Raw genomic sequence first — 26,953 nt, forward strand, 5'->3', positions numbered from 1 at the left:
TTATCTACAAAGAACCAATTTTGGACAAGCACCAGGGGAACAAATTTAATTTCCCTCGGAGATTAATTTAATCAAACTAATTTTTCCCCCAGGGTATTTAGATGCATATAACATATAAAGACTTTTAAATAGTTCCAAATAAGTGGTTAACTTTTCTTCTGTAACATCTGAAAAAGGCTGAAAATACTCTTGAAATTCTATATAGAGAAAAAATAGTACATGCCTTCTCCAGGAAAACATGTTAAACAAAAGACAGGCATACAAAAGGGAAAAGAAATCGAAGGTTGTTATTTCAGAGGGGTTTTCATAGGGCATCCCTAAAGATTTGTTTGCCTCCTGTTCTGCTTTCCCAAAGCTCTGCTATGCCTGCTCTTTATAGATCACTTATCTTCTGGGGAGCAGGCCCTCTGCATTGACCCCTTGACCCACCTCATTCCAGAGCTAGGCTCAGAGGTCTTGGGACTGACCTGCTCAGCCCACTTCCTGAATTACAAGGACGTCTTTGCACAACTTTGTGGATATCAGCTCCTTTGTTTATTAGGACTAGAAATTAGACCATGTTCACACTGCTGTGCAGTCTGGGAACTGGGCCAAATTCAGGCAGGACCTCAGCATTTATGACAATAACAAAGGCACAATGGAAAAGTCCAGTTAACAAGGAAAGGCACCATAAAGAATTTCCCACAGGGCTAGGGGTTATAATAAGACACTATAAATAGTCTAATCCTTCTTCAGACACTACCTCTTACACTAGGGTGCTACACAAATAACTCCAGCTCTGGGATAACTGCAATTTTCTGCAGAATTCTGGGGATCAAATGGGGGGTACATGCATCTTCTGCAGGGTGTTAGGGTCATAGGACCCATGAACACCTCACAGAGGTATCCTACAACATTCCTAGCTTTTCCTGGCCCCAACCCTTCTCACCCAGGGTTGGACTATAAATCTAAATTTATACAAACCCACACCACCACCTGACTTTGTGTTTTCTGTTTGTGGAGTGATTTTGTTTGGAAGTAGAAATGTTGACAGGGAAGATTAGGGAAACTGCGATGGAAAATTCTCTGCATTGACATGGGGAAAGAGAAACTTCAAAAGTATCTTCTAGCATTTAAACATGATAATTATAATTTCTAAATAAACTGTAGGTCATTCCTCTATTTTTTGTGATCTCATCGTATGCAAAGGATTTAATGAATTTTCACTAAATTTAGAGGTTTTGCCTAGGATGGTCTGAGTTAAAACAAAGACTACCTTAAGCTTGCTTCATGGTGCTGGCAATGGAGCCCCCTAATGACATACATAAAAACAGACAGTGGTCTTCCGTAGACGCTGGCACAACAACATAGTGAGTCAAGAAGCTCAGGGGAGTGCCAAGCAGAGCAAGAGCTGCAGTGGTTTCAAAAGTGAGTTTTCATCACAACTAACTAGGACAGAGACTTCACATCGCTGAACTAATTAGCAACGCAGCTGCTTCTCACAATACCACATTTAGTAAGTACTTAACATGAGCATAGGCTTTTGGAAATAGCTACATTAAGCAAAGCAACATATAATGAAACTAATTTGACCATAGGCTAATTGACATAAACAGGAGTTAAAGTCGTATGGCATACTTTGATCAAAAAAGATTACCAAACTTCCTAATAAAGATTCCAAACACTTCTAGTATGAAACAATAATTAGTGTTCATTTGTTCAGTCATTTAAAACCCATTTATTGGGACTCCCAGGTGGCACAAGGGGTTAAGACGCAACTTATGAAGCAATCTGCAGCCACTGAAGCACGAGTTTGATTCCCGGCCAGGGAGCTGCCCACATGGTGCAGCAGACCTCTTCTGGCTCACCCGCTGCTCCCCTCAGCAGTGTATTAAAGTCAGTCTGCCTGTTCTGTTCCCCACTCTGTCTCTGGTGGATCCTCCCACCCCCCACATCTCTGGCCTGAACCCCGGCTCTTGTATGTATAAATAAATCTTTAAAAAAATAAAATAAAATAAAACCCACTTATTCAAGTTCAGGGATCAGGTGGCCTAGCCTATCCTGGCTACTCAGGGGTCAAGCTTGCAACCAACTATGAAAAGGGCACCCTTGAGTTGCAAGATGCACATGGGCGGGCACAGACACACACTCCAAATTAACCTAGTGTGCACATCTTTGGAATGGGGGAAGACACTGGAGAAAGCCCACACAGACTTGAAGAGAAATTGCAAATTCAATACAGTGTCCCCAGCCAGGAATCAGTTTTGTTTAGTTTTGTTCTCATCAACATTATAACAAAACAACAGTGAATAAAATGGCATTATTTGGGAAACCGCTATATTGGACTTCAGGGCAAGGGTTACAGTGAGATTTATTTACTTAATAGTTAATGATCTATTGGAGTATCACTGGGGAAATCAACTAGGAATAATAGTGAGTGTACAAAACTTCCTTGCAACCAGGCAAACCAGATCCTCTCCCATTACACTAATGAATGAATGAATGGTTCCTGGCTGCCAAGTCTGCAACTTCTCAGCCATCTTGTCCCATGTCCTTCATATTCTTTCTCTCCAGCACATTCCTCTGCCACATTCCTTCTTCTGATTGCTCCATCTGAGTAAAGGCTCAGAAAATGAAGTTCATCCTGACCTCTAAGCAAGTGTGTTGGTTTTCGGGAGGAAGAAGCCAGACAGGCTAGTGGGTTTGGCAGAACAGAATCAGGAGGGATTTTATGGAAATAGAAACTGTGCTGTGTCCTCTGGCTGAAGGTCACCAGTGATGCTACAAATAGGAAAGGGATTTGAAAGGAATGAAAGAGGTGAAATCTAGACGTCTCATTATTGTATGTGGCCGAAGGCCTTTGGGGACACTTTTTCCAAAACAGTCATTGCTTATATTCACAACAAGAAAGGATATTAAGCCCATTTTAGATAGTTTCTTTCCACAAAAGTCCTTTCCAGTGAAGTGATTTGACTGCACCCTCAGTAAGGAAGAGTGACAACTGAAAAAGATAAAAATTATGTTGTAGGTAAACCAGAGTCATAGTCCTAGCACACCTCAGATGTCCTAGGAAATTTTTTACTGCACTTGATCTTAGCCAAAAGGCTGAGAAGCGATCCCAGGAAATTTTTTGATTCTAGTCTAATTTTCTCACCTAGAAAAGTATGAACAATATTTCTCTGCAAAACATAATAAAGAAGTTCAGCCCATTTGTTCTTCTAACCTCGCAAATGTCTTGCTTATAACAATGGTGTTTTTCTGGCATGCGGCCTGTAAGAGTGTTTAAAATATCACAAGATGAGAAGTGGTTTGCAAGAATCATAGAAACATGACTTGAAAAGGAATCTTCAAAATTCAATTATTTCTTCCATGCTTTATAAAAGTCACCTAAACCTGAACCATAATAGATTTTTCTTTTAAAAAAGACTTTCTTCTTAAGATAGAAAGCAATAAAATACCAAACTTAAATTTAAGCAAAAATAGGGTTGGTGACCAGGACAGTTAAAGAAATTGGAAACTTGTTAAGTCAATGAGACATAGTGATTACTGTCCCAAGAGCAACCTGCAAACCTCTAGTGATAAGGCACATGGCTCCGTCCTCAACTGAATTGTACTCAATATTTTTGTTAATAACTTACATCACTGATTCCTAATCTTGGTTGCTTGAATTACCTGGGAGCATATACAAATGCCTGGACTCCACCCCCAGAGCTTGTGATTAATTTGACCCATTGGCTTAGACGACAGTAATGATGTAGAAGACATCGGTAAGTTTGCATATGAGACAATAATGAAAAGAACAGTTGAATGACTGAGTGTCTGTTATGTGGCAAGTTCTATGACAAACAAGATGCAAAAAAAAGTGACATAGTCCTTATGGTGAATAATTAAAGAGAGATGAAAATAAGGCAGAAGAGAGATAAATACCAGATGGTGCCTCTTATAAGTGGAATATAAAAACCAAAGAGTCAGACACACAAACTTAAAAACCAACCCTTGAAAGCTGACCATAGATCTGTGGTTTTCAGAGAGAAAGGGGGGGTGGGGGAAGGTGAGAAACAAGGCAGGGGGTGGGGAAAGGAAGATGAATATGAGATTAATAGGAGTCAACAATCACCAAAAAACTAGTACATTCTTAATTCATCTTTAATTTTTTTAATAATTCTTCTAATTCAAGTTGATCAATAGATAAAATAGACTTTGGAGCAACACTTTAAGAAACTAGAAAAACTGAAGCAGTTTGAAAAGAAAGAGAATGACAGGTGATGTCCTGGGGATTAGTCTACTCACTGAACCCAAATTTGAAATTTGAAATACAAATGCCAGAAGCATTGTCATGTGAAAGAGGAGATGCATTTTCTCTGGTTTGGCTTCTGAATAAAGCTAAACCAATAGATAATAAAGCAGGAAAAAATCAATTTGGTTAAACTGATGGAAAAACCATTTAATAATCAAAACTATCCAAAGACAGAAAAGACCATTTTGGAAGGTGGTGAGTACCCTCTATTGCAGGGTTTTACACACAGGCAAGATATGTGATCACTGAGAATGTTGTAGAGAGAATTGGACAGAATAGCGTGAAAGGATAATTCCACACTGAGGTTCTATAATGAACTTAAGCTAACTTCCTTACAGTACCAGCAAAGTAAGTCAGGCTTTTCTATTTGCAGAGAACAACTCTTCTTACCTGTACTCTTGGACTACAGATGGTGTCACCATCTGCAGCAGATCAGAAGGCACCTGGACAACCACAATTGTAAAGATAAACTTTCATTCACAGCAAGCTCGATGACCAAGAAACACTCATGAAATCCAGAACCATTAGGACTGCTAGAAAAGTCAAGACAAAGGAATCAACAGCTTGAGATATAGATCACTGATCTAGATAAAAGAATCTGATTGCTGTCCTGTTTAATTCCTTACAGAAAAGTCTCTTTCCAGCCAAAACAGTCTTACAACAGTGAATACACATCCTAACAACTACAACGTTACCAATAGGCACATGTTCATACAACACATATGCATTTATACATCCACACACATACATATAAGGCCCCTAATCAATCCCTAGGATCATTTTCAAAGTAACCTCAAATTTCAATATTTATGGATTATTTTCATAAACCATTCACCAACAAAGGAAACAGCATTTATACTGCTCTCTCCACACGCGAAGTTACTTTTCTTCCTGATCCATCTTTTGAAGATACTTATAGTAATGCCTAAATATATCAATTTAATGCCTAAATATATCAATTAAAAAAACTTCATAAAAGCTCAGATATAAAATATGAGTAATCTGAACACTGGTTTCATAGACTGGACATGAATTTGAGACTAAAAGGTTAACATGAATGATTTTAACATGAATCTTTTAACTACAAAGTATAAAATATGACAGTGACCATCTTTTAACAACATGATTGACAGAACCAAACTATTTGATCCATAACAAAAATTACAAGACAAGATTAAAAACCACTTAGGGACCGTTGGGCTTGGCGGTTTACCCGTTAACCTCTCAAGTGTTACTGATCTTACCCAATTTGATCCACATGACTGATTTATGGATTACTTTTATAAACTGTTCACCAACAAAGGAAACTGCATTTATAGTTCTCTTTCCACACAGGAAGTTACTTCTCTTCCTGCTCCATATTTTCATTTTTCAGTCTTAGCTTAAATTTATCCCACTATAGGCAGATTATAATAAAGCCCCCAAATTTGAATATCAAAATTAACTTATTTTTAGCTCTCTAATTCCAATTACATATTGCTTGGAAAACTATCATTGAAATAAAGAAAGGAAAATTAAATAAGTAAACTAAAAATGTATGGCTTTACTTGAAATTACTTCACAAAGCAGATGGAATGGAACTATTGATAGTTTATGAGGATACAAAAAATACCTCAAGGTTGGAAAACACAAACAGCAAACAAATACTTCAGAAGTTTAGAGTTTAACTGGATTCTCTAATTACCTTAAAGTGCCATTTTAGAACATCTAAGAATAGGAATACAGAGGCTAAAATAAAAGACTAACACAGACCAAACAAATTAAGGAAACAAGGAATCAGAGAAATGCTTAGCCAAAGAATAACACCCCTTAAATAAATCAGATGTTAAAAAGATAAAATGCTTATACTTTTAAAACTCTTGAATCCAGAAAGAAAATTAATTTGAAAGAAGTCCAAAAAGTATCCTTTCTATCATAAGTTAATTATTTATAAAAGAAATACAAAAACTTTTGTCATATAGAACAATATACACATAACAATAGCACACAAAACAGAAGGCATTTTCAAAGTTTGCCAAAAAGCCACTGTTGCTATGGTAATGCCCGAATACAAAAAAATGCAACAACCAACAACCAGAAACCCATAACAAATGCAAGTTACTAGCACTTTCCATGACTAATTTAAATTTGTCACATGAATTGTCATCATCTGTACTCTTCATTGGTGTATAAATTGCTCTGGTCATCAGGCCTATTAGTGAGGATCTACGGAACAGTGGTGGCACAGCTATGCTGCTCATGAAATAAAAAGAGAAATCCAAACTTCCCATCAGGCTGGGAGTTAAAGCAGGACTAGAACATGTCCCAACATGCTGATAGTCCAAGGTTCTACTGAAGAAAATACTTAATAGTTTTACCTTACCATGGACTTTATGTATTTGAAAGTCAACACGTTTGATTGATTCAAAATGCTTCACTTAATTTCATCAAACCTGAAAGTTTTTATACTATTTCTTTCCTTTTTATTGCAAACAGTGGGCTTATACCCCACTCCCTACTTTCTTGTAGATTTTTCCCCTATCTTCTGACTTTCCTACCCCAACTTTTAGAATATTAAAATTGCTTTCTTCAAGTACTCCAGCTGCTCCTTCTGGCTTAAAAAATGTACTTCCTTAGTTCTTAACCTCATGACCTCAGTATTTACAAAAGGCTAACTGCCTACTGTTTCCTTTTCTGGACTATTATCGGTCTTATTCCCCATCCTTGATCTTCTTGGATGGCCTCCTTCCCCTCTCTACCTATCCAAGTTTCCATACCTCCCCACACACCCCACAGTTCAGTCATGATTCCTTAACAAATTCCATCTTCCTTTTACCTATAGATACCTCCTTCCAATTGAGATTCCTAATCTACAGGTCTCAGCCTTAACCTGGCATCTCCATTTGGATACCGAGTCTATTTAATCTGGAGGGCAATTAAATCCTTCACACTCTATGACTTCTTAGCTCTGAGAACTTATTACCTTACATCCAAACTCTGTGTTTTTAACAATCTGGTCTCACCTCCCTTCCCTGTCCATTCCACTTCACTCCCCTTAGTCCCTCTGATTACCACTTTATTTTTTACCAAGTTAGAATGTAATTTTTAGATGAATTCTTTCTTCATAAGCAAGCAAAACAATTTGGTTAAACATTCACCAATTTATATAGCCTGTGCATGACCTGAATAGGATCAATAATTCGGTTCAGGAAAAAAAAAGTCCTTTACATCTATCTTTAGCAACTTCCCATCTACCTTTGTGCACGAAATACATTCAAATAAAAGTTATTAAGTATTCAGCAGGACTGAAGTTTCTGTCCTTTTAGGCAGGATAACTTTCTTATCACTCAATGAGTTAATGTCCATTCTCAAATTGTGTTCAAGTTCAAGAGAATCAAATGAAGAGAATGCCTACGTCTATGTGAGAAACAAAAAAGAACCAGCAAAAATCAGTTTCTGCATATCATTTATTCATTTTTAAATTAAGTCAGAAATAGCTATAATTAATCTAATGCTTTTTCAGATGTTTCCATCAACACATTTTAATACAACTACAACTGTTTTTACTACTTCTATCATTCACTTTGATCTCCTTTTATAATGAGCCTCATTGTTTGGCTTGCTCTTACAATTGTTCTACCAATTTCAAATTTTTAATATAAGTTTTCATTATTTCTATTATTCATTCCTATTATTAACCAGAAAACTTCGAACTCCTTTCTAATGAGGATAATAATTCCAGCCCTTGGATCACACTCCCTTCCTCTCCCCAGCTCCGCTTTGCTTCACACATCTTGGCATTCTGAAATGCAACTTGTAATTTTATCTTTCCATCTTTCCCTTTTCACAGAATCATTTCTAATGCACCAATTAATTTCACTTAGAATCATTAACTTACCTTTTGTTTATGCTCTAAAACCTTTATTTCTTGAAAGTACATTTGATTATTTTCCCTAAACCTGTACTATGTCTTAGTAATATGGGTTGAAATTTCCGGGTTTGTTAATTAAGGCTCTCTCGATATATTTTTTCTTAAAGATTGATTGATTGATTGATTGATTGATTGATTGATTGATTGATTGATACATACAAGCACTGGGTACAGTCAGAAGCGCAGGAGGGTGAGAGAATTCGCCAGAGCCAGAGCGGGGAGCAGAGCAGGCAGAGGGACCGAAGTACACTGCTGAGGGGAGCAGCGGGTGGCAGGAGAGGTCTGCACATCATGCGGGACCCTCCTCTGGTAGCAGGGGAGAAGCCAGGGATTGAACCAGCGCTGCAGAGGCTGCGGGCAGCTTCGCAACCCAGCGCTCAACTGCTGCGCCACTGGGGAGGCCCAAGGCTCTCTATATATTGAAATAGCTTCCTTCGCCTTCAAAGAGAAAAGTTTGCTTGTCCAGGCTTAGTGCTTGTGGAAACTGAACCTTTTAGATGAACTCAGTATAAATTTTTCTTCCAATTCCTCATCAACAAATGCTAATGGTAAGATTTAAGGCCATTCTTAACCTCACATTTGGAAAAACCTTACACATCCTGTATCTGTCTTTGTCTCCAGAGTACAAAAACTTAACCAGTATGTATACTAGAGAAAGGGGTGCTGGGGTGTCAGGGGGAGTGATTTTGTTTGTTGACCTGTTTGTTCGTGGTTTGTTTTTCAAGATTGGTCAAAAGAACAGCAAGGTATCATGGGAAAAACAGATTGAATTAGAATTTCATCTTTGCCACCTGTCAGCTGTGTGACCTTAGACAAGTCACTAAATGGAGTCCCACTTCATCTCATTGGATTTTGTGGAAGATTAGCAATATGTGCAAAGCACCTGGTACATACTAGGGACTCACAGCTACAGGGATGGGAATCTTAAATGAGATCTCTCTACCTCAGTGTCCTCATATATAATAGTGAGTTAATAAAAATACGCTCTTCATAAAACTTTTGCAAAATTAAATAAGTTTAATATGTTAGTATGTTTAGAACCATGCCTTTCACATGGGAAACACTATACACATGTAAGCTGTTATTTATATTGTAAAAAAAAAAAAGTATTGTTTTTATTATCACCATTAACCATATATCTGTCAATATCGATACTGAATTTTTCAGGAAAATGTCCTGAATTCATCAAATGCTTTGCAAAGAATAGGCATTCGATTAAGTAACTCATTGAATTATCATTTCCATATGAATTATTTGGAGGAGCAGATGGTAGAGGGGTTGCTAGTGTCAAAATCACTTATACTGTTAGCCTTCTTGTTTTAGGTACATTTATTTTTTCTACTATTGCATCATCTGCCTAGTTGTCAGCAATTTCCACATCTTTAATATCAGAGATTTGCTCATTCTTTGGCATGATACCTATGCAAAAGTTTATCACTTTTGCCAATTTCCCAGTATCTTCTTAACATTATTATCACTGATACCTTATTTTAAACAGAGCTTTACAAGGAATCTAAAATTTTATGATAATACTTGCCAATATTCATGTGTGGGTTAAGAGAAAAATCCACATAAAATGTTTAGCAAAGTACGTGACACATAGTGTCTATATTGACAAGTCTTAGTACCAAATATTTTACATAAATTATCTCAATAACCCTTTAGCATATAAGCCTATGAGGAAAATTCCTCACTTCACAGGTAAAATAACTGCTGCTCAGAGAAATAAATAAATCAAGATCATAAACTAGCAAATAAAGGAGAGAAAAAGGATTCAAACTATGGTCTACCTTATCCCCAAATACTCTTCCCACTACATTTCAGGGACCTTTACCATTTCTTCTTTCATGATTTTCATACGTTATAGTTTATTTCCATTTCTTTTCCAGCATTTAGAAGGGAATATGGCTTTTTCTATTTTAAACATTCTCTCTGGGGTCTTTTTGAATCCATTGCCATTTGGAGTTATGTCCTTTAAAATGAGGCAAGACTGAGCAAAAGGCCCCAGACTTCTCCCCTTCTTCAAAAGACATTTCAAACAGGAAGTGGTTAAAAAGTCTTAAGTCAGATAGAGTCAAATCCCATCTACTTAGACTAGCTCCATAGAATCATTGTATATTTTTCTACTTCAATTCTTGCAACAACTCTATGAAATCTGTAGCTGAACAGACTGAGAGTGTCCCACAGCTCACTATGTGACCTGCATCCTATCAGTCATTCCGGCATCAGGACGCCACCATAGGGCTTAGTGGGAACCCATGCTTGCTTTCTAGGAGGGCCTGCCAGTGTCCCTCCCTCTGAGCCAGGTGCCCATTAGACCTGGGAAAACTGTGCCCCTCTCTGAGCTACTGTCTTCCTATTTCAGCTCTTTAATTTTTAACATTTTTAAAGGGTGTATTTACTAGGAAAAGAAGAACGAAGAAAAGAGAGAGACATGCATAGACACAGACAGGCAGTCTTGGGAGGAGAGCTGTCCCCTTTCTCAACTTTTGTCATTATTGCTTTGGCCCAGCTATAATGGGTTTTGTTTTTTCTTGGACGTTTTAACTCAGAGACTGCATGATCTTGTTGGGTCTGCTGAGACTATGGAATACTGTCCTACTGCCTTGTCATTGTGAGGACAGAAACCATAACAGCAGCAACACATCTGTGTATTTTTGTTCGCTATCATTCAGATTCAACAGAAAATATCTATGTTACTATATCGTGTTTTTACTTTAAAAGGAATCGTAGATCTGAAGCACTCATAGCCAATTAACATATCTATAAGTTTGAAATGATTCATAAATTAAATAAAAATAACTATAAATAGAAAAGACTTTAACATCTCACAAAATGCAGACTTTACTCCTGTAAAGCGTTACTACTTAAAGAATGGCAATACTTTTATATGTTGGAAAACAAGCAAGACAGCCAAGTACTGAGATGCATAATTACTCCACAGTAGATTACCTATTTCCGATTTTTCCCCAAGGTCTTAACATGTCTACTCTCCTGATTTGGGGGCTGTTGCTCAAGGCTTTCAAGGATCGCCCTCTGTAGCTAAAGAACAGAATGAATAGAGTCATCAAGTCAAAAAACGGTATTGGGCAGAGGGTTAAATGACTAGATATCAGGAGGCCACACAGAGTGGCATAATCACCACGGGAATTACAATCCTCCCTCTCTCAGGCTAAAAAGCAAGCTCATCAACCTCCTGAGAGGGATTCCTTCTCTGAAAGACAGGCTTACTATTACCAAATTTACGAGCTTGAGGAATAAAAACAACATGCAAACATATTATTTTTACATTGGGAAATCTGTCATAGAGATAACATACTGACTCTCTACAGGAAAAGTTATATTGAACATCAAATTATGTGATTAGCACAGTATGAAAAAGAGGAGTTGTCAGCTACATATATTGAATATTTAATAGTATACATACTGTTATCAAAAATACAATAGCTCAATTCACCCATCTCCATATATGGGAAAGACATGTCAATTGGGACCAAACAATAAAATGATCTCTTTTCCAAAATCCTCTCTCATCTGGCCAGTATCTGGAGGGACACTGCCAAAGTTTGCCCACATTTTATGCCTTAATAATCACCAAGCATCTCTTTGAATTCAGACTTTCCTTCATTAAACTTACGGTAAATTCAACCTTATAAAATATCTTACAAGCCACATGTCAAATACAAAATTAATTCTAATTTCTAAGAACTATAAAAGGCTCCATGTAGCAACTTAGATTGAGCCATAAAAAGATAAAGAGATTGTTATGAGGATCCATCATATAATTCATCAAGTTGTTCACCAGTGAATCCCAAGTTTCCAGAATAGTACTAGCCATTCCATACACACTCAAATAAAATCCTGTTCAAAAAGTAGTTCAGTACAAATTTGAACTTTGTAACTAACACTACCACTACTATCACCACTTCTACACCAAGCATCACCGTAGAAGCCCATTTTTATATTATCACTATGTATTCTAGTGCCCAAATGGGCACCAGTGTGAACTAAGCATTAATCCTCGAGGAAGAAAATATTTTGTCTTTTTCCCATACCAATAAAAATATGAACCATTCTTAGTTCAGAGAAATAAGTGTAGAAACATTATTAAAATATATATTACAAAAACAAATGGCACGTTGCTATTAAAATTGGCCAACACAAGGATGTGGAGGAGAAAAACTCTAATACACCCTTAGTGGGAGTATAGACTGATCCATTCCCTATAGTAAACAGTATGGAGGTTTCTCAAAATATTAAAAATGTATCTACCAAATTGCTAATTTGACTCCTAGGTAGAACATAAAAACACTCCTTTGAAGGTATATATGTACTCCTATATTCACTTCAGTCCTATTTACAATAGCTAAATAAGAGAAACATCTTAGTGGCCAAGGACACAAGAGTGGATTAGGGAAAAGTAAGTTCATATGCACATACATAAAAACATGCACATGGTGTATATAGGTATAGCTATAATATGTATATGTCAATACACAATGGAGGGCCTCCCTGGTGGCATAAGGGGTTGGGCACCGCACTATGAAGCAATCCACAGCCTCTGCAGCACGAGTTCGATCCCCGGCCAGCCAGGGAGAAACCCACATGGCAAGACAAACCTCTCCTGTCTCGCCCACTGCTCCCCTCAGCAGTATATTTCAGTCAGTCTGCCTGTTCTGTTCCCCGCTCTGTCTCTGATGGATCCTCTCACCCCCCACACTTCTGACCTATGCCCCAGCTCTTGTATGCATAAATAAATAAATCTTTCCCAAAAAATACACAATGGAATATATATCATACACAATGGAATACTACTCTGCTATAAAAAAGGATGAACTCCTGCCACTTGGGACAACATGGATGGAACTAGAGAGGATAATGCAAAGTGAAATAAGTCAGCAGGAGAAAGACAAATACAGGATGGTCTCACTTACATGTGCAATATAGAGAAACATAATAAAGGATCAGTCAAAACCAAACCAATAACAAACTCTTAACATCTAATTGCAAAATTGAGGGAACAAGCTGGGGGAGGATAGTGTGGTGGGGATGGAACATGGAGGAGGATTGTGGGGCACTGGTGGTGGGCAGGGTGGAAAAGTATACATCTGTAGAGGTTTGAACCTATAATCCGCAGAGCAGTTACAAAGATGTAAACCTCCATTACCTCAATAAACATAATTTGGGAAATTTATTTATTTGTTTGTTTGTTTGTTTTTAAAATTGGCCAACAAAGAAAGTTTTTAGAGAAGTGATAAAGTCCTATAAAACATGACTCCCACTGTCCTCACAGTAAGACCTACCCAAGCATGTATGTGTTGTGCGTGCTTGCTTTACTTACCGCATACTGGAACTTTTCGTTATATTCACGGTCATTGGCTTTCACTATCCTCTCCACTTCTAAAGAGAAGAGAAATCAGGTATGAAATTAAATTTTCAACCCAAAGAAACATATAACTCATTAAACTAACATCATGTAGTCTACTTTGATTGTTGTCAAGGTTGCAAGAATTCTTTCCTTTGAACTTTGAAGGGCATTGGTTTTTTCCAGCCTAAATGTTGGAACAAGTGTTGGAAAGTTCCAAAATGGAAAGCTGAAATGTTTTTCATTGTCAAATGCCAGTCATAAAGCAGAACATTATGTGTCTCCAATTTCTACATCCCTTTAGTTTCACAAAGACCCTTTCTCTTCACTTAAGTACAATTGTCCTCCCTCATCCACAGGAGATGCATTTAAGGATACCCATTGAATGCCTGAAACTGCCAATCATATCAAATCACATATAAACTATGTTTTTTCCTATACATGCTATTATAAAATATATAAATTAGGCATAATAAGAGATTAACAACAAAACTAATAATAAAACAATCATAGTAATAACTGTAATAAAGTTTATGCAAATATGATCTCTCAATCAGTTACACTCTCATTTTATTGTACGTAGTATTTTCAGATCACAATTAAAGAAGGGTAACTAAAACTGAGGAAAGCAACATCATAGATGTGTTACTAAGATAAACTAATTAAGTTAGTTACTTAGATCCTAACAGGGAAGGAACTGCTTAAAAGCAAATGCCAACCTGAAAAAAAAGACTTTTCAGAAAAGTTACAAAATATAGCATATCTTAAACAAAAGCAGAATGAGGTAGCCAGAGAGACCACTGTCTTTATGGCCACAGAGTCAAAGATGATAGTTCTAAACAACCCAGACATATTGAGAATAAATCCACATCATCAGGGTACCAAGACCTGCCCTTAGCTGGAAGTAACCAAAAATTAAATTGCTTCTGGAAGCAAAGGCAAACACCAGTACAAATAACAAAATAAAAGGACAACAAACCACAGATTTTCAGAGAGCAAGAAAATTTGCCAAAAGCAAGGAAAAACAATGCTTCAGAAACACCAACAGAGCACTTTTTGTAATTAAGATAGCAAGTTCCATGTTTATTGAATCTCAAATTGACAAAAATTAAGGTTGGAATAATGAAAGCTTTGAAAAGAAGGACCACCATATGTCAAAGTTGGATTCTCGTGGACTTAACCATCTCTTCTATGATTCCCTTAATCCCACAGTTCTCTCCCTATAAAGGTGACAGATGGCAAAAAAAGAAGATAGGCTCTATACCAGAATAGACTAGGAGGTGGAAAGTGAGTTGGAGGCACATAGGTTCACCTGTAAGAACTGCTCCCTACAAATAACAACCAGTCTTTGGTCATGGTGAGTTTCCACCATCTGTAGAGTGTCTTTATTTAAATATCCACCTACATGGTTTCCTTCTTATCCATTTAATAAAGTCTTATTCCTGTTACTGTGCCTGTTTTCCAGACTAGCTCACCTAATTGCTCATTAAAACAACATTGGATTGCTGTCTACAGCTGATGACACTAAGTGGGCTTGCCCCTAACATGTATGACTCTGAAATCCAGAACCCACCAGGAAGCAACCTCTCAATCAACCATCCCTAAAAGAGATGACTTTGAAAAAATCGTATTGGTTTACAATTCGATATGTTAGGGGAGGTGCTTGTTTTGGCTGCATGCATAGTAAAAACTGAATGATACAGAGAAAATGAACAAGGATAACACACAAATTCATGAAGTGTTCCAAATTTTAAAATACAAGATTTTAGGATTACAGCTTCATGCCACAAAATGTGTGTGTGTGTGTGTGTGTGTGTGTATATATATATATATATATATATATATATATAAATATACCATAACCACCATGAAAAGTCTAGTATCATTCACACTATCAAATTGAATTCAGCTATCCATTCCCCCCAGTTCCCTTTTCCATTCCCTCTAGTAGCCATCATATTTTGTTCTCAGGGTCTAAGAGTTGATTTTTCTTGAGTTTTGTTAGATTGTTTGCTTTATTTATATTCCACATGAATAAAATCATCCAGCATGTCTTTCGGTTACTGATATTTTGATTCGCATAATCCCTTTAAGTTCCATCCATGTTGTAACAAAAAAAAACAAGATTTCATCTTTTTTTCAAGAGCCGAATAGTATTTCATTGAGTGTCTATAACACAACTTTTTTTTTTCTTTAATTAAATAATAAATTTTATTTTTATATTCCCCCATACAACTGCACATGCCCCATTCTGACCCCAATCCCTCCCCTCCCGGCCCCCACCCCCCAAAAATTGTCTCTGGTTCATAGTTTTTTGTTGATTTTGATTTTCACTTTCTTATAGTTATTCATTTTCCTGATCCCTTATTTAAGTTTTCTAGATTCCTGCTATGAGTGAGACCATCCGGTATTTTTCTTTTTCTTTTTGGCTTATTTCGCTGAGCATGATCCCTTCCAGCGCCATCCATGTTGCTGCAAATTGCATGTGTATAACACAACTTTTTTAGCCATTCATCCGTCAATGAATATTTAGGTTGTTTCAACACCTTGGCTCTTGTGAGTAAAGAGTCTATGAACAAAAGGGTGCAAATACCTTTTTGAATTAGTGTTTTAATATTCTTCAGATAAATGCCTAGGAGTAAAATTGCTGCATCACATGGTCAATCTATTTTCAAATTTTTAAGGAATCTCTGTACTGTAGAAAGAAATATTTAAACCTTAGTTATAAAGCAAAATCCTCTCTTTCTTGCTCTTCTCCAAAAAAAGCAAAAATATCAGTGCCAAAATGGCATTTGAAGGTTTGTGGGAACTTAAAAATATAAAAACCTGAATAATTTACTTATACATCCCTATCTTAACCCAGGCAGAGTAAAGCTGCTGACAAAAAAAATAAAATAAAATAAAATAATGGAGGGCCTCCCTGGTGGTGCAGCGGGTTGAGTGCAGCGCTGTGAAGCTGTCCGCAGCCTCTGCAGCACAGGTTCAATTCCCGGCCGGCCAGGGAGATTCCCACATGGCTCGGCAGACCTCTCCTGTCTCTCCTGTTGCTCCCCTCAGCAGTGCTTTCAGATCTTCTGACTGTTCTGCTCCCCGCTCTGTCTCTGGTGAATCCTCTCACCCTCCCATGCCTCTGGCCAGTACCTCAGTTCTTGTATAAATAAAAATACATCTTTTTAAAAAATGGATATTATTGGGAGGGTGGGCATGGATGGCTCTCTTCCTTATAGCAAAGCTTAGCCTGGCCCACCGGCATGTTGCATGGAATTTATAGATTAACTTTAGCTGTAAGTCAAAGTGGTTTGCTAATTTGTATATTACAAATAGGGTGATTTTTATATTAACATTCTTTAAATTGTATACATTTAGACAACGATTATTTTTAGATTTCACATGTATATGAAGCACATTCAAGAGCAGTATTCTATAATTCTGTACCAAATTTTACTCACTCCACCAGAATCTTGACTCTTACCCAGCATCTCCCTGAAACCACCCTCCCCAAGGACTAAGGACCTTTTCCCAAAATAGCCAAAGAGTATTTCTGCACCAGCAAAGTTTAGATCCTCTTCTGGATGTCCTCATTGCTCTTTTCCATGAGACGCTGTTATAACCAGAATGTTCTCTTTTTGCTTCTAAGTGCTCATTGTTAAATCTTAATTTTTGCTTCCCTACATTCCACAATTGTTGTCTTTATGAACTGCATCTTTGTGGATTCATGCAGGCAGAAGATTTTCCAAGCTTTTACTAAGTTCTGCAAAATTCTCGCTTTGCTTCTAAATCTCTATAGTTTTCTGCCTTTAACACGACTATGTTAAGCCTGAATTACCTTTGCAGGTATTGACTATCTTCCATGTGCTGTGACAGTGCATGAGGGAATATAAAGCCTTCTTGGCAATGAGTCACATTCTACAAGAAGAGGACGCTGAAAACAAATCCCCCGTAAACAGCTTCCATTGAGAATTGCTCAGAGGTTCAACAACTTAATGCCCAATATTTCATAGGCATCATGGGATTTTCCAGATGTGAGAACAGTGAAGGGAAGTACTCACCAAGGGATTTACAATTCACCAGTGAAAGCACACTCCTACACAATTGTTATCATTGAATTTGTCTGATTTCAAAATAGTAAAATGAAACACAAGGATGTGTGTGTGTGTGTGTGTGTGTGTAATCATAGTAAGTCTATAACACTTAAGCATACATTTAAAGTGGGGTAGAAGAGTTTCCAGTTCAAGATAGCAAACTGAGAATGTCCTTCTATCTACTTTTCCCTCAGGTCCTACTGAAATGACAGGAGTATTTAAGAAAGAATAAAAATGTAAAGTGCTGGAAAACAAGAATGGGGCCAATTTATAGTAAAATCAAAATCAACGAGCAACTATAAACCATCGACACACTACTGGGGCGGGGGGAAGGAGAGGAGGGATTAGGGTCAAAATAAGGGGGGTGGGAATTGCATGGGGAATATAACCAAGATGGAAATGCATACGTTGTGCAAAAATGAAAAATGATGTAAAAAATATATAAAATAAAAAAAAAATAAGAACAGGGCCTAGTAGATTTTCATAAATTTAAAAGACCAGAAAATAAAATAGAAATCAGATGGTATCAATTTGACCCAAAAAAAGAAGAATATTCTTCCCAATGCAACCCCAGTGTAGGGTAAATGGTTTTCAGGCTTTTCTGCCCTCCCGCCATTAGGATTGCCCTGACTGATGGGGCACCTGCAGTTGTTACATTGCTGCAAACTGTCTTGTTTACTTCTGTGGGCCATGGGAGGAGTATAGATATAGTCACCAAGAGAAGCAGAAGGAAAAGCAGAGGCAGGAGAAAGAAGCAGGAGAGAGAAGGGGGGAGAGAAAAGCTAAGAGGGAAGACTTGCTGGGGGCTTGGAGGCCCTCCTGCATCCTGGCCCCGCAGCACCCCTGCCTGCCATGTACCTGGTTGCTACACTACATGTGAAAGATCAATATAAGCCTGAGAAAAGCCGCCGAGGGCGCCAGGACTCTTCTTTACCCGTCAGCTGGATTAGAAAACCTGCTCAGTGGCCCATCCTGCCATTACACCCAGAAAAGGTCCAAATTCAGTCACTAAATATAAAAATTGAAAATGTGTTATAATTAGAGTAACAGCCCTAGTTTATGTGCTTTATCTTCACAAATCAATAAATTGGGTCTCCTTTCACTCTCAAAAGTGTCCTGAATTGGAAGATAAATTACCTGTGTCTAAGTGTGGAAGCATCACCAGAATAATTAAATAATAATCAAGCCAAAAAGGCCTTCCCACATTGCCCTGCCTTGTCCACCAAAGAGAGTAGGAAACATCCCTGGGCAGGAAACCAAGGCGGGTGTTCTGACCTAAGAGAGATGCAGCTCTGAGCCTCTTCATCAGCTATGGCAGACTCAGGTCCTAAGAAACCAAGATTTACTGAGGCAGTTATGGAGTTTTCCAGCTTTCCTGACTCTAATCCACAGCAATATAGATGGACAGTGTGTGTTCCTCCAAAATTCATCCCCAATGTGATGGTATCCAGGGGGCATTCCAAGGTGACTGGACCATAAGGATGGACTCCTCCTGAGTGGGAGTTGTACTCATAGAAAAGAGGTCCCAGAGAACTCCCTTGCCCCTTCCCTGACGTGAGGATACAGCAAGAAAATGGTTCATACCATCTATGAACCAGGAAGCAGTACCTCACCAGACACCAAATCTGCCCACCCTTTGATCTTGGACTTCCCAGTCCCCAGAATGTGAGTTTTATCTGTTGTTTACAAGCCACCCAGTCAATGGTATTCTGTGATAGCAGCCAGAACAGACTTACAACACACAGAAAAAACTTTCTGTGGGCTGCCTACATCACCAGTCATCCTACTTAAAGAAAAGGCCTGGCAGGAAAAAGACCTCTGCCACTACACCAATCCATCTAGTCCTTCATTTGTAAATAAAAACTAACAAACATAAGTCACCAGACTTTTGAGAAAAACCAATAGCACCAAAAAGAAGGATCCAAAGAGGAGAAATAATGTTGAAAACAGGTGCAATAGAGGGTTTTTTTTTTCCATTTAAATTCTAATGTGTACCATGAAGACTTGGCATCTATGAAACAAGAGAAATCTGGTAGGAACAAAGAAAGCAAGAGACTAAGAAAAATACCCTGGAGATTGAAAACATGTAATGGACTAATTGTACAGGGAGATGGGCAGAATGGAAATAAGACTGAAGAATATCTTAAAATATATATCAAAATGACTAACAGGAGGGAAATATGGAAAAGAAAAGTTAGGAGAAGGAAGCACAGACAATGAACAGGAGGAAATAAACAACAAAGGAAAATTCCCTGTACCAGAGTAAGACATAATTCTTCAAAGTGAAAGGGTCACCAAGTACCAATCAGGCTCAGTGAAAATGGATCCACAGATCTTCATAAAACATTGAGCTCCAAAGACAAGGGGAAAACATTAAAAACTTCCAGAGGAAAAAAGTATTGGTTAGTCTCAAAAACAAAAGAATGAGAAACACATGAAATTTCTCATCAGCAACAGGATGAGAGAAGGCATTGGAGTGAAGCTTTCCAGTTTTAAGGAGAAAAAATCTTTAAACTTAGAATTCTACACCCAGCCAAATAATCAATCAAATAATCAGACATGTTTACCTTCAAGACTATCTCCAAAACAACTACTCAAGAAAATACAACAGAAGAAGCACTGGTTTGAATTTTAAAAGTGAATAGAAGAACTGGTGTGGAAGCAAGGATGATGATCAACGAGTCAACAATGAAAATAAAAATGCCTGACATGACACACGCCTGTTCCAAGAAGATAGTGTTCTCCCTTGTGTTCCAACGGGGCCACAAATTCTACAGAAAAAGGAAGGGCTCATCTAGTGTTCTTTATTTCACAATCTGTAAGGTAAAAATAGGACAATTTCTCAGCAAACATAATTATGCATTAGTTCTTGGCTCAAACAATAATCTTTTTTGAGAAATCCTCATAAAAAGACATTGCTTGATGTAAAGCACACAAAATGAGCTCTTCTGAGCCTAGAGACAGCATCCCAAATACAAGGCAGAGGGCCCAATGATAGGGTCTCCGTCCTCGGTCTCTGCTGAGCTCATTAAACTCAGGAATGTGTATTAGGATGTTTTAAAAATTAAATGAACTACATGTTCTTCACACAGTTGTCCTAATTATTATTTCTCTCAACTCCACTTGTGTTAAATACTAAATGACTGTGAGATTCAGATTAAACTTCCTGGAAAATACTTGGAGAGCTGCTGTACTGTGGTGCTAACTAGAAGATGGATTGGTTAACAGTGTTAGCATTCTTCTGTGACAGCTGAGGAGCCCAACAAAGATGTGGGCCTGCACAGGAAACCATCCTTCATCATTTCAGTGAGCCAAGAGAATAGCCATTTGCAGAGCAGCATTGTCATAGAAACTTGTTTTGAATCCACTCCAGAAGATAAAAAAATAATTGAGTAATTGAGCTTCAAAGTCCTACTCCATACAGGATCATGGAAATGGCTTTCCCTGCTCAAAACTCATAAAGGCCAATATAATTGATGTTTGCTTCAATCAAATAAAATACCAGTGAAGCCCTCATAGAATGCTTATCTTTGAGTCATGTGCTACCTGTCACACTACCCAAGATAAATAAATGGGGACATGTTTTTATTTTATGAAATGGTCATTTGTAAATCAGATAAATGTTGGGAAATATTTACCAACAAAGTAACTATCGTTTCAGGATAATTGACCTGTCGACTACCATTTACCTCCCCAAAATAATTATCTGATAGGGCTGATGGTTTGTTTAAGGCACTCCTGGTTTCAGATAATAAAACCATATTCATTTATGTATGTGTATATGTTTGTCTTTCCATCTGAAAGGAGAAAATACCCCTGTAACATAAAAAAGTGTTATCAAATCACTAAGTTACAAATTTAAAAGGTGCAAGGGACATAACACTACTCTGCTGGGAATTTTTAAGTGCAACCAAGATGTTATACCCCTGTTAGCAAGACTTTCTTGAGCCATAAAAATCACATTTGATGACAGGGCCCTCATCTAAGATGAAGAGCTCTGAGTCTTGAAGTAAGAGGCCTGATATTTTCCATCATCTACTTGTATGAGCACATTTTAACTCATGACCTTTCCTTATCTTTGGTTCAGCAGTAAAATAATACCATTGCCATCACTAAATGTATAGAAAGCACTTTGCAACAGAAAAATACCAGCACTTACTGGAAAATTGGAAAAAATGGCAAATAAGGGGTGAAGAAAGGAAATCCCCTAAGCTTGGCAAGTCAGTCTTAAAGTTGCTTATATTATTTCTCAAGAGAGTTTGAAATAATTTTCTGAATATTTTCTAATTGGAAATTGGCAAGTTCCCATTGATTCTACTCCAGCTCTTCAAAGGCAACACCCAACTCCTAATGTGGGCTCTTCTCTCTCATAATATAATAAATTATACTTTATCCAGCTTCCACTTCCAGTAGGCAAGAGAAGACAGGTCATTTATATATTTTTATTAGTTTTCCCAAAGAATTCATAATACCTTAGTATTTAAGACTGGTTAATGAATGCAGCAGCTCTGATAAAATGACCAAGAGTAAAAGGAAGATTTAAGAGGCGTCCATTGGATCTGTGAGTGATCAGAGAAACTAAGCACCTAATTAATAAACATAACTATCTTTCTTCCATTAACTCCACAGCATTGTCCTTTACTGAATGTGGTTTAATAGACAGTCTTAAGGCAATTGGCTTTAGATCCCCCAAATCATGAAATGATGAAGCACCACAGGGATTTGGGGGTCTCCTTATAAAACCCTGATGGCATCAACTAATATTTCCTAACCAAGGTTGGTCCCACTCCAGACGCTGAAGCTTGTCTCCAAACATGGAGTGTCATTTGGGGTTTGGGATTGTTGTTGGCTTTTTGGGTTGGGTCAGAAATCTCAGAAAAATTCCTTCAAGCCAAATCAATAACTTAAGCTTTTTCCTTTCTTAATTTTCTTTCATTCTTCACAATCTGGTCTGTGTGGTTGGGAGCCAAAGCAATTCATTAAAGACATGAGGAAAGAACAATGAGTGGGGAAAGTTTTAAAGAAAAGAGTTCCCCAGCCTCCAAGATTTTCTGATTTGACTCCAAGAACACATTCTGATACAATTGAAAAATATGTGTCCCAAATAGGGGTTTCCTATTGAAACCCAATGGTGACCCACAGCTGCTGGGACTTATTGACATTTAAGCAGCAAACTAAAGAGAACTGAGGCAAAAAAAAAAAAATCTTCCCACATTTTGTTTTATTCTTATCCTCACAAAAGAGCTTGGAAGCAGAGTTAGGGGACTCAAACAAATACTGAAGGACTTTGAGTTTGTTTTCCTCTTGGCTGAGTCAATTTGCTCATCAACTCCAGATATTTGGAAAATTTGATTTATTGTGAGCTTTATTCCTCCATGAATATACTTATGTTTGTCATTTTGAGATGCCTACTATATCGCTTCACAAAGAAATGTAAGGAATTTTACCAATTCATTCTACTTGTAGCACATGTATGATTTATATTATGCAAGAGACAAGTAAAATTGATAAAATCTTCATATATGCCCTCAACATGCTATTTGTGTAATTCATGACTATAGATTTAAACATACTGTCATGTAATGATAGTAATAACAGCTAACATTTATTGAGCACTTATTAAAAGTTAAATCTTATAGGAAGTGTTTGTGAACATTATTTCATTCATTTTCAAAATAATCCTATTTGGTGCATACTGTTATGAGTTCCACTTCACAAGTAAGGAAAATAAATATGTAGCAAGATTAGGCAGAAGAGTCATAATTCAAATACCAAGCTGTCTTCCTTTTTTAAGAAGCTTAGACAAGATTCCGGGTATAAGAAGATGGTCAATGTTACTGTACAGAAATAATTGGAAACTGCAAACTGTTGTGTGCCTGGGTCCAGAGGTGAAGGAACAGGGAAAGAGACCACTGAAGGTATTCACCAGGATGTTCTTCAGATCACACGTTCCTGCACAATGAACCTCGTGGCTCTGTGATCCTGTCATTTCACTTCCCAGCTTCTCTCTGTTTCACCCTGAAGTTCTTCTGAATAACTTGTCTGCCCTCTCTTCTTGGAGCTTTTGGTTAACTTTGTTCTTGATGAGAATAATCTCCCAAACCTCTGTTCAAAACTCACTGCATTCTTTTAAAGCTTTCGCCTATGTGCCCAATCTAGACTGTGGTTCATCTAGCTACATTATTTTATAATTTGATTAACTATAGCAAAAAATTACATTTTTGTGGACTGAGCCAGGATCACAATGCATTCTATAAAGATGGAAAATAATTACAACTTTTCATCACATCCCCATTTAAAAAGAATAGAAATCAGGAGCTACCCCTAAAGATCACAAGAATCTCAAAGAAGCTGGAGGATATTTAATTTTCTACTGAGAGATACAGTCCAGTCATCCCGGGGAAAGCAAGCCACCTGTCACAAAGTGAGAGGAAAGAAGCCCAGGTAAAAAAGAGACATGAGAAGGAAATCTGAGGAGGTCTCTTGTATGCATGGAGCTATAAATTGAGTTTCTTTAGTACATATTGGTTTCCGTGTCTCAGATCATGAATCCATGTGGCAAATAAAATTTACTGGAATCAAGACAAAGTGATTTATTCCAGAAATATTTATTGAGCCCCTTTGAGCAAGGCTCTATTCTAGGCAGTGAAAGAAAAACAAATAAGACAGTGATCGCTTCAAAGGGTAGACATGCCTACAAATACCCGCACAACAAGGAAGCAGAGGAGAGGCCCAGGGAGCCATGGGAAAACAGAGAAGAAGTAAGGCCAGTCCAGATGGGCAGTCAAAAGGCATCACTAACTCACCCAAAAATAGTGATGAAGGGAACTTCTATGGCTGCTTATACAAGCTACAGAGTGTGGTGCTATCTAAACCGAGCTGCAGTCATTTACTGAAAAGAAAAGGAATTTGAGAGAGAGGCACTCTGCTACCTGAGAATGAGAGAAATATAGCCTTTACAAGAAGACATCTCCAGTTTCCCCACAACTGTTCCTTCTAGTAGAATATTAGATCAAGTGGGAAAAGACTATAAAAAAAAAAGAGCCTCACTTTATTAGTGTTTATGAAGCATTTGGATAATACAAAACTTAAGAGATCTAATGCGTGCATGACACGACCAGAATTGTGAAAACTTGTGCTTACCTCCTGACATAATCATAGTGAATCTACAGTTATATATGGATTAATCTCCATAGAAGCAGACTTGAAGTCCAGATGAAAAGAGTTTATACAATAAAGGATAAAAATGTAGCACCCAGGCAGAGAGGAGCTCCTACCAAGGAAGACAGCCCATCTCAGGAGCCGTGAGGCACAATCAGGAAGAGATCTCTAAGGTCCACAGCACTTTTCTCTGGGGAGTGGGGGAAAGGACTGTGCCCTAACACCTGGACCCCAAACCTATGGTCAAACATAGTAAGTAATCCCTGCATTGAAGGCCAGGGGCAAGTGAGCACAGTAAAGCCAAGGAAAAAGTATACTCTAAGAAGCAGTCCTTTACAGACCCATGAAGAGATTTATTTGCCCTGAGGCCCAAAACATTAACACTGGTCTGAACAACACCTGGCCCACTGAAAGAAAACTAATCACCATCTTTACAGCACTGGCCTGGGAAGCAAGCAATAATCTGGGGTTGGAGACTTGGCAACCTCTCATCACCTGGCCAGTAACAACACAGATCCCAAGGACAAATCAGATCCTAAGGACAAATCCATGTGGAAAACTCTACTCACTGGAGACAGAGGACTCATCTAAACTGAAAAGACTCTAAAAAACATAAAAAGAGGAAAATCTCACTTTAAAAGATATGCTTACAATAAATATAGTAAACCAACCACCTACATAGAGCAAAGATTAAAGGATGAAGTAGTAAAATTAACTAAATCTACAACTAGTCCAGCAATTTATATAACTTAAGGATGAAAATGACACAGCATAAGTTTAAAACATGGTAGGGATAAAAATACACATTTTAGATGTGTTCTAATGTAAGTGGTTATCAATTTAGTACATGCATACACTTCCAACTATATGCTACCTAGATGATACTCACTTAAGGGATAAGGACATTCACAGACTCAAACTGATGGGATGGAAAAATATTCCACACAAATCAAGTTGAAAAGAAAGGTTGTACTGGTATATTCCCATCAGGCAAAATTGAATGAGACTCAACTACAACAAAGAAAATAATCCAGTCAAAAAATGGGCAGAAGAGCTAAAAAGAAACTTCTCTGAAGAGGAAATGCAAATGGCCAACAGGCATATGAAAAAATGTTCAACATCACTTGTAATCAGGGAAATGCAAATCAAAACTACCATGAGATACCATCTTACACCAGTGAGAATGGCACATATTAAAAAAACTAGCAACAACAAATGTTGGCGAGGGTGTGGAGAAAAAGGAACTCTTCTGCACTGTTGGTGGGAGTGCAAACTGGTCCAACCACTATGGAGAGCTGTGTGGAGATTTCTTGACCTACTAAACATAGAGCTTCCACATGATCCAGCAATTCCACTCCTAGGTATTTACCCAAAGGACACAGAAACATCAATTCCAAAGAGCACCTGCACCCCTATGTTTATAGCAGCACTGTTTACAATAGCTAAGCTTTGGAAACAGCCCAAATGCCCAAAAATAGATGACTGGATCAAGAAGATGTGGTACATATATACCATGGAATATTACTCAGCATTCAAAAAAGATAAACACATGCAATTTGCAGCAACATGGATGGCGCCAGAAGGGATCATGCTCAGCGAAATAAGCCAGAAAGAAAAAGAAAAATACCGGATGGTCTCACTCATAGCAGGAATCTAGAAAACTTAAATAAGGGACCAGGAAAATGAATAACTATAAGAAAGTGAAAATCAAAATCAACAAAAAACTATGAACCAGAGACACTCTTTGGGGGGTGGGGGGTGGGAGGAGAGGGATTGGGGTCAGAATGGGGGGGTTGCAATTGTATGGGGAATATAAAAATAAAATTTATTATTAAAAAAATTGAATTTAGAACAAAAACAGTAACAAACACAATAATGAGTATAACAATGAAAGGAGTCAAGCCATCAGGAAAAGCTATCACAATCATATATATATGGATACATATATCTCCTATTTAGAAGTACCTATATGTATAGGTCTATATATATATATATATATATATAAGTTTATATATATATATAAACACATCTAAGGAAAAAATTGACAGCAACATAATGATAGGAGACTTTAAACCCCCACTTACATCAAGGGATAAATCCTCCAAACCAAAAATAAGTAAGGAAACATGAGTTTTAAATGATTAAATAGACTAGATGGC

At 37.6% G+C, this 26,953-nt stretch overlaps 1 protein-coding gene across 3 annotated transcripts in view; it reads right to left on the reverse strand.

The window, feature by feature from the left end:
• Positions 1–26,953, reverse strand: part of ATP8B4 (ATPase phospholipid transporting 8B4 (putative)) — a 236,439-nt gene that overhangs the window by 183,913 nt on the left and 25,573 nt on the right. For all 3 annotated transcript variants that reach the window (XM_054701418.1, XM_054701424.1, XM_054701414.1), the window contains exon 3: positions 13,528–13,586. In XM_054701418.1, the coding sequence (XP_054557393.1) occupies positions 13,528–13,586 (59 nt within the window). The remainder of the gene's footprint in view (positions 1–13,527; positions 13,587–26,953) is intronic.

This window comes from Talpa occidentalis, unplaced genomic scaffold (assembly GCF_014898055.3).
Source record: "Talpa occidentalis isolate TD23 unplaced genomic scaffold, MPIMG_talOcc4v2.1 talOcc4.11, whole genome shotgun sequence".
Classification (NCBI taxonomy): Eukaryota; Metazoa; Chordata; class Mammalia; order Eulipotyphla; family Talpidae; genus Talpa; species Talpa occidentalis.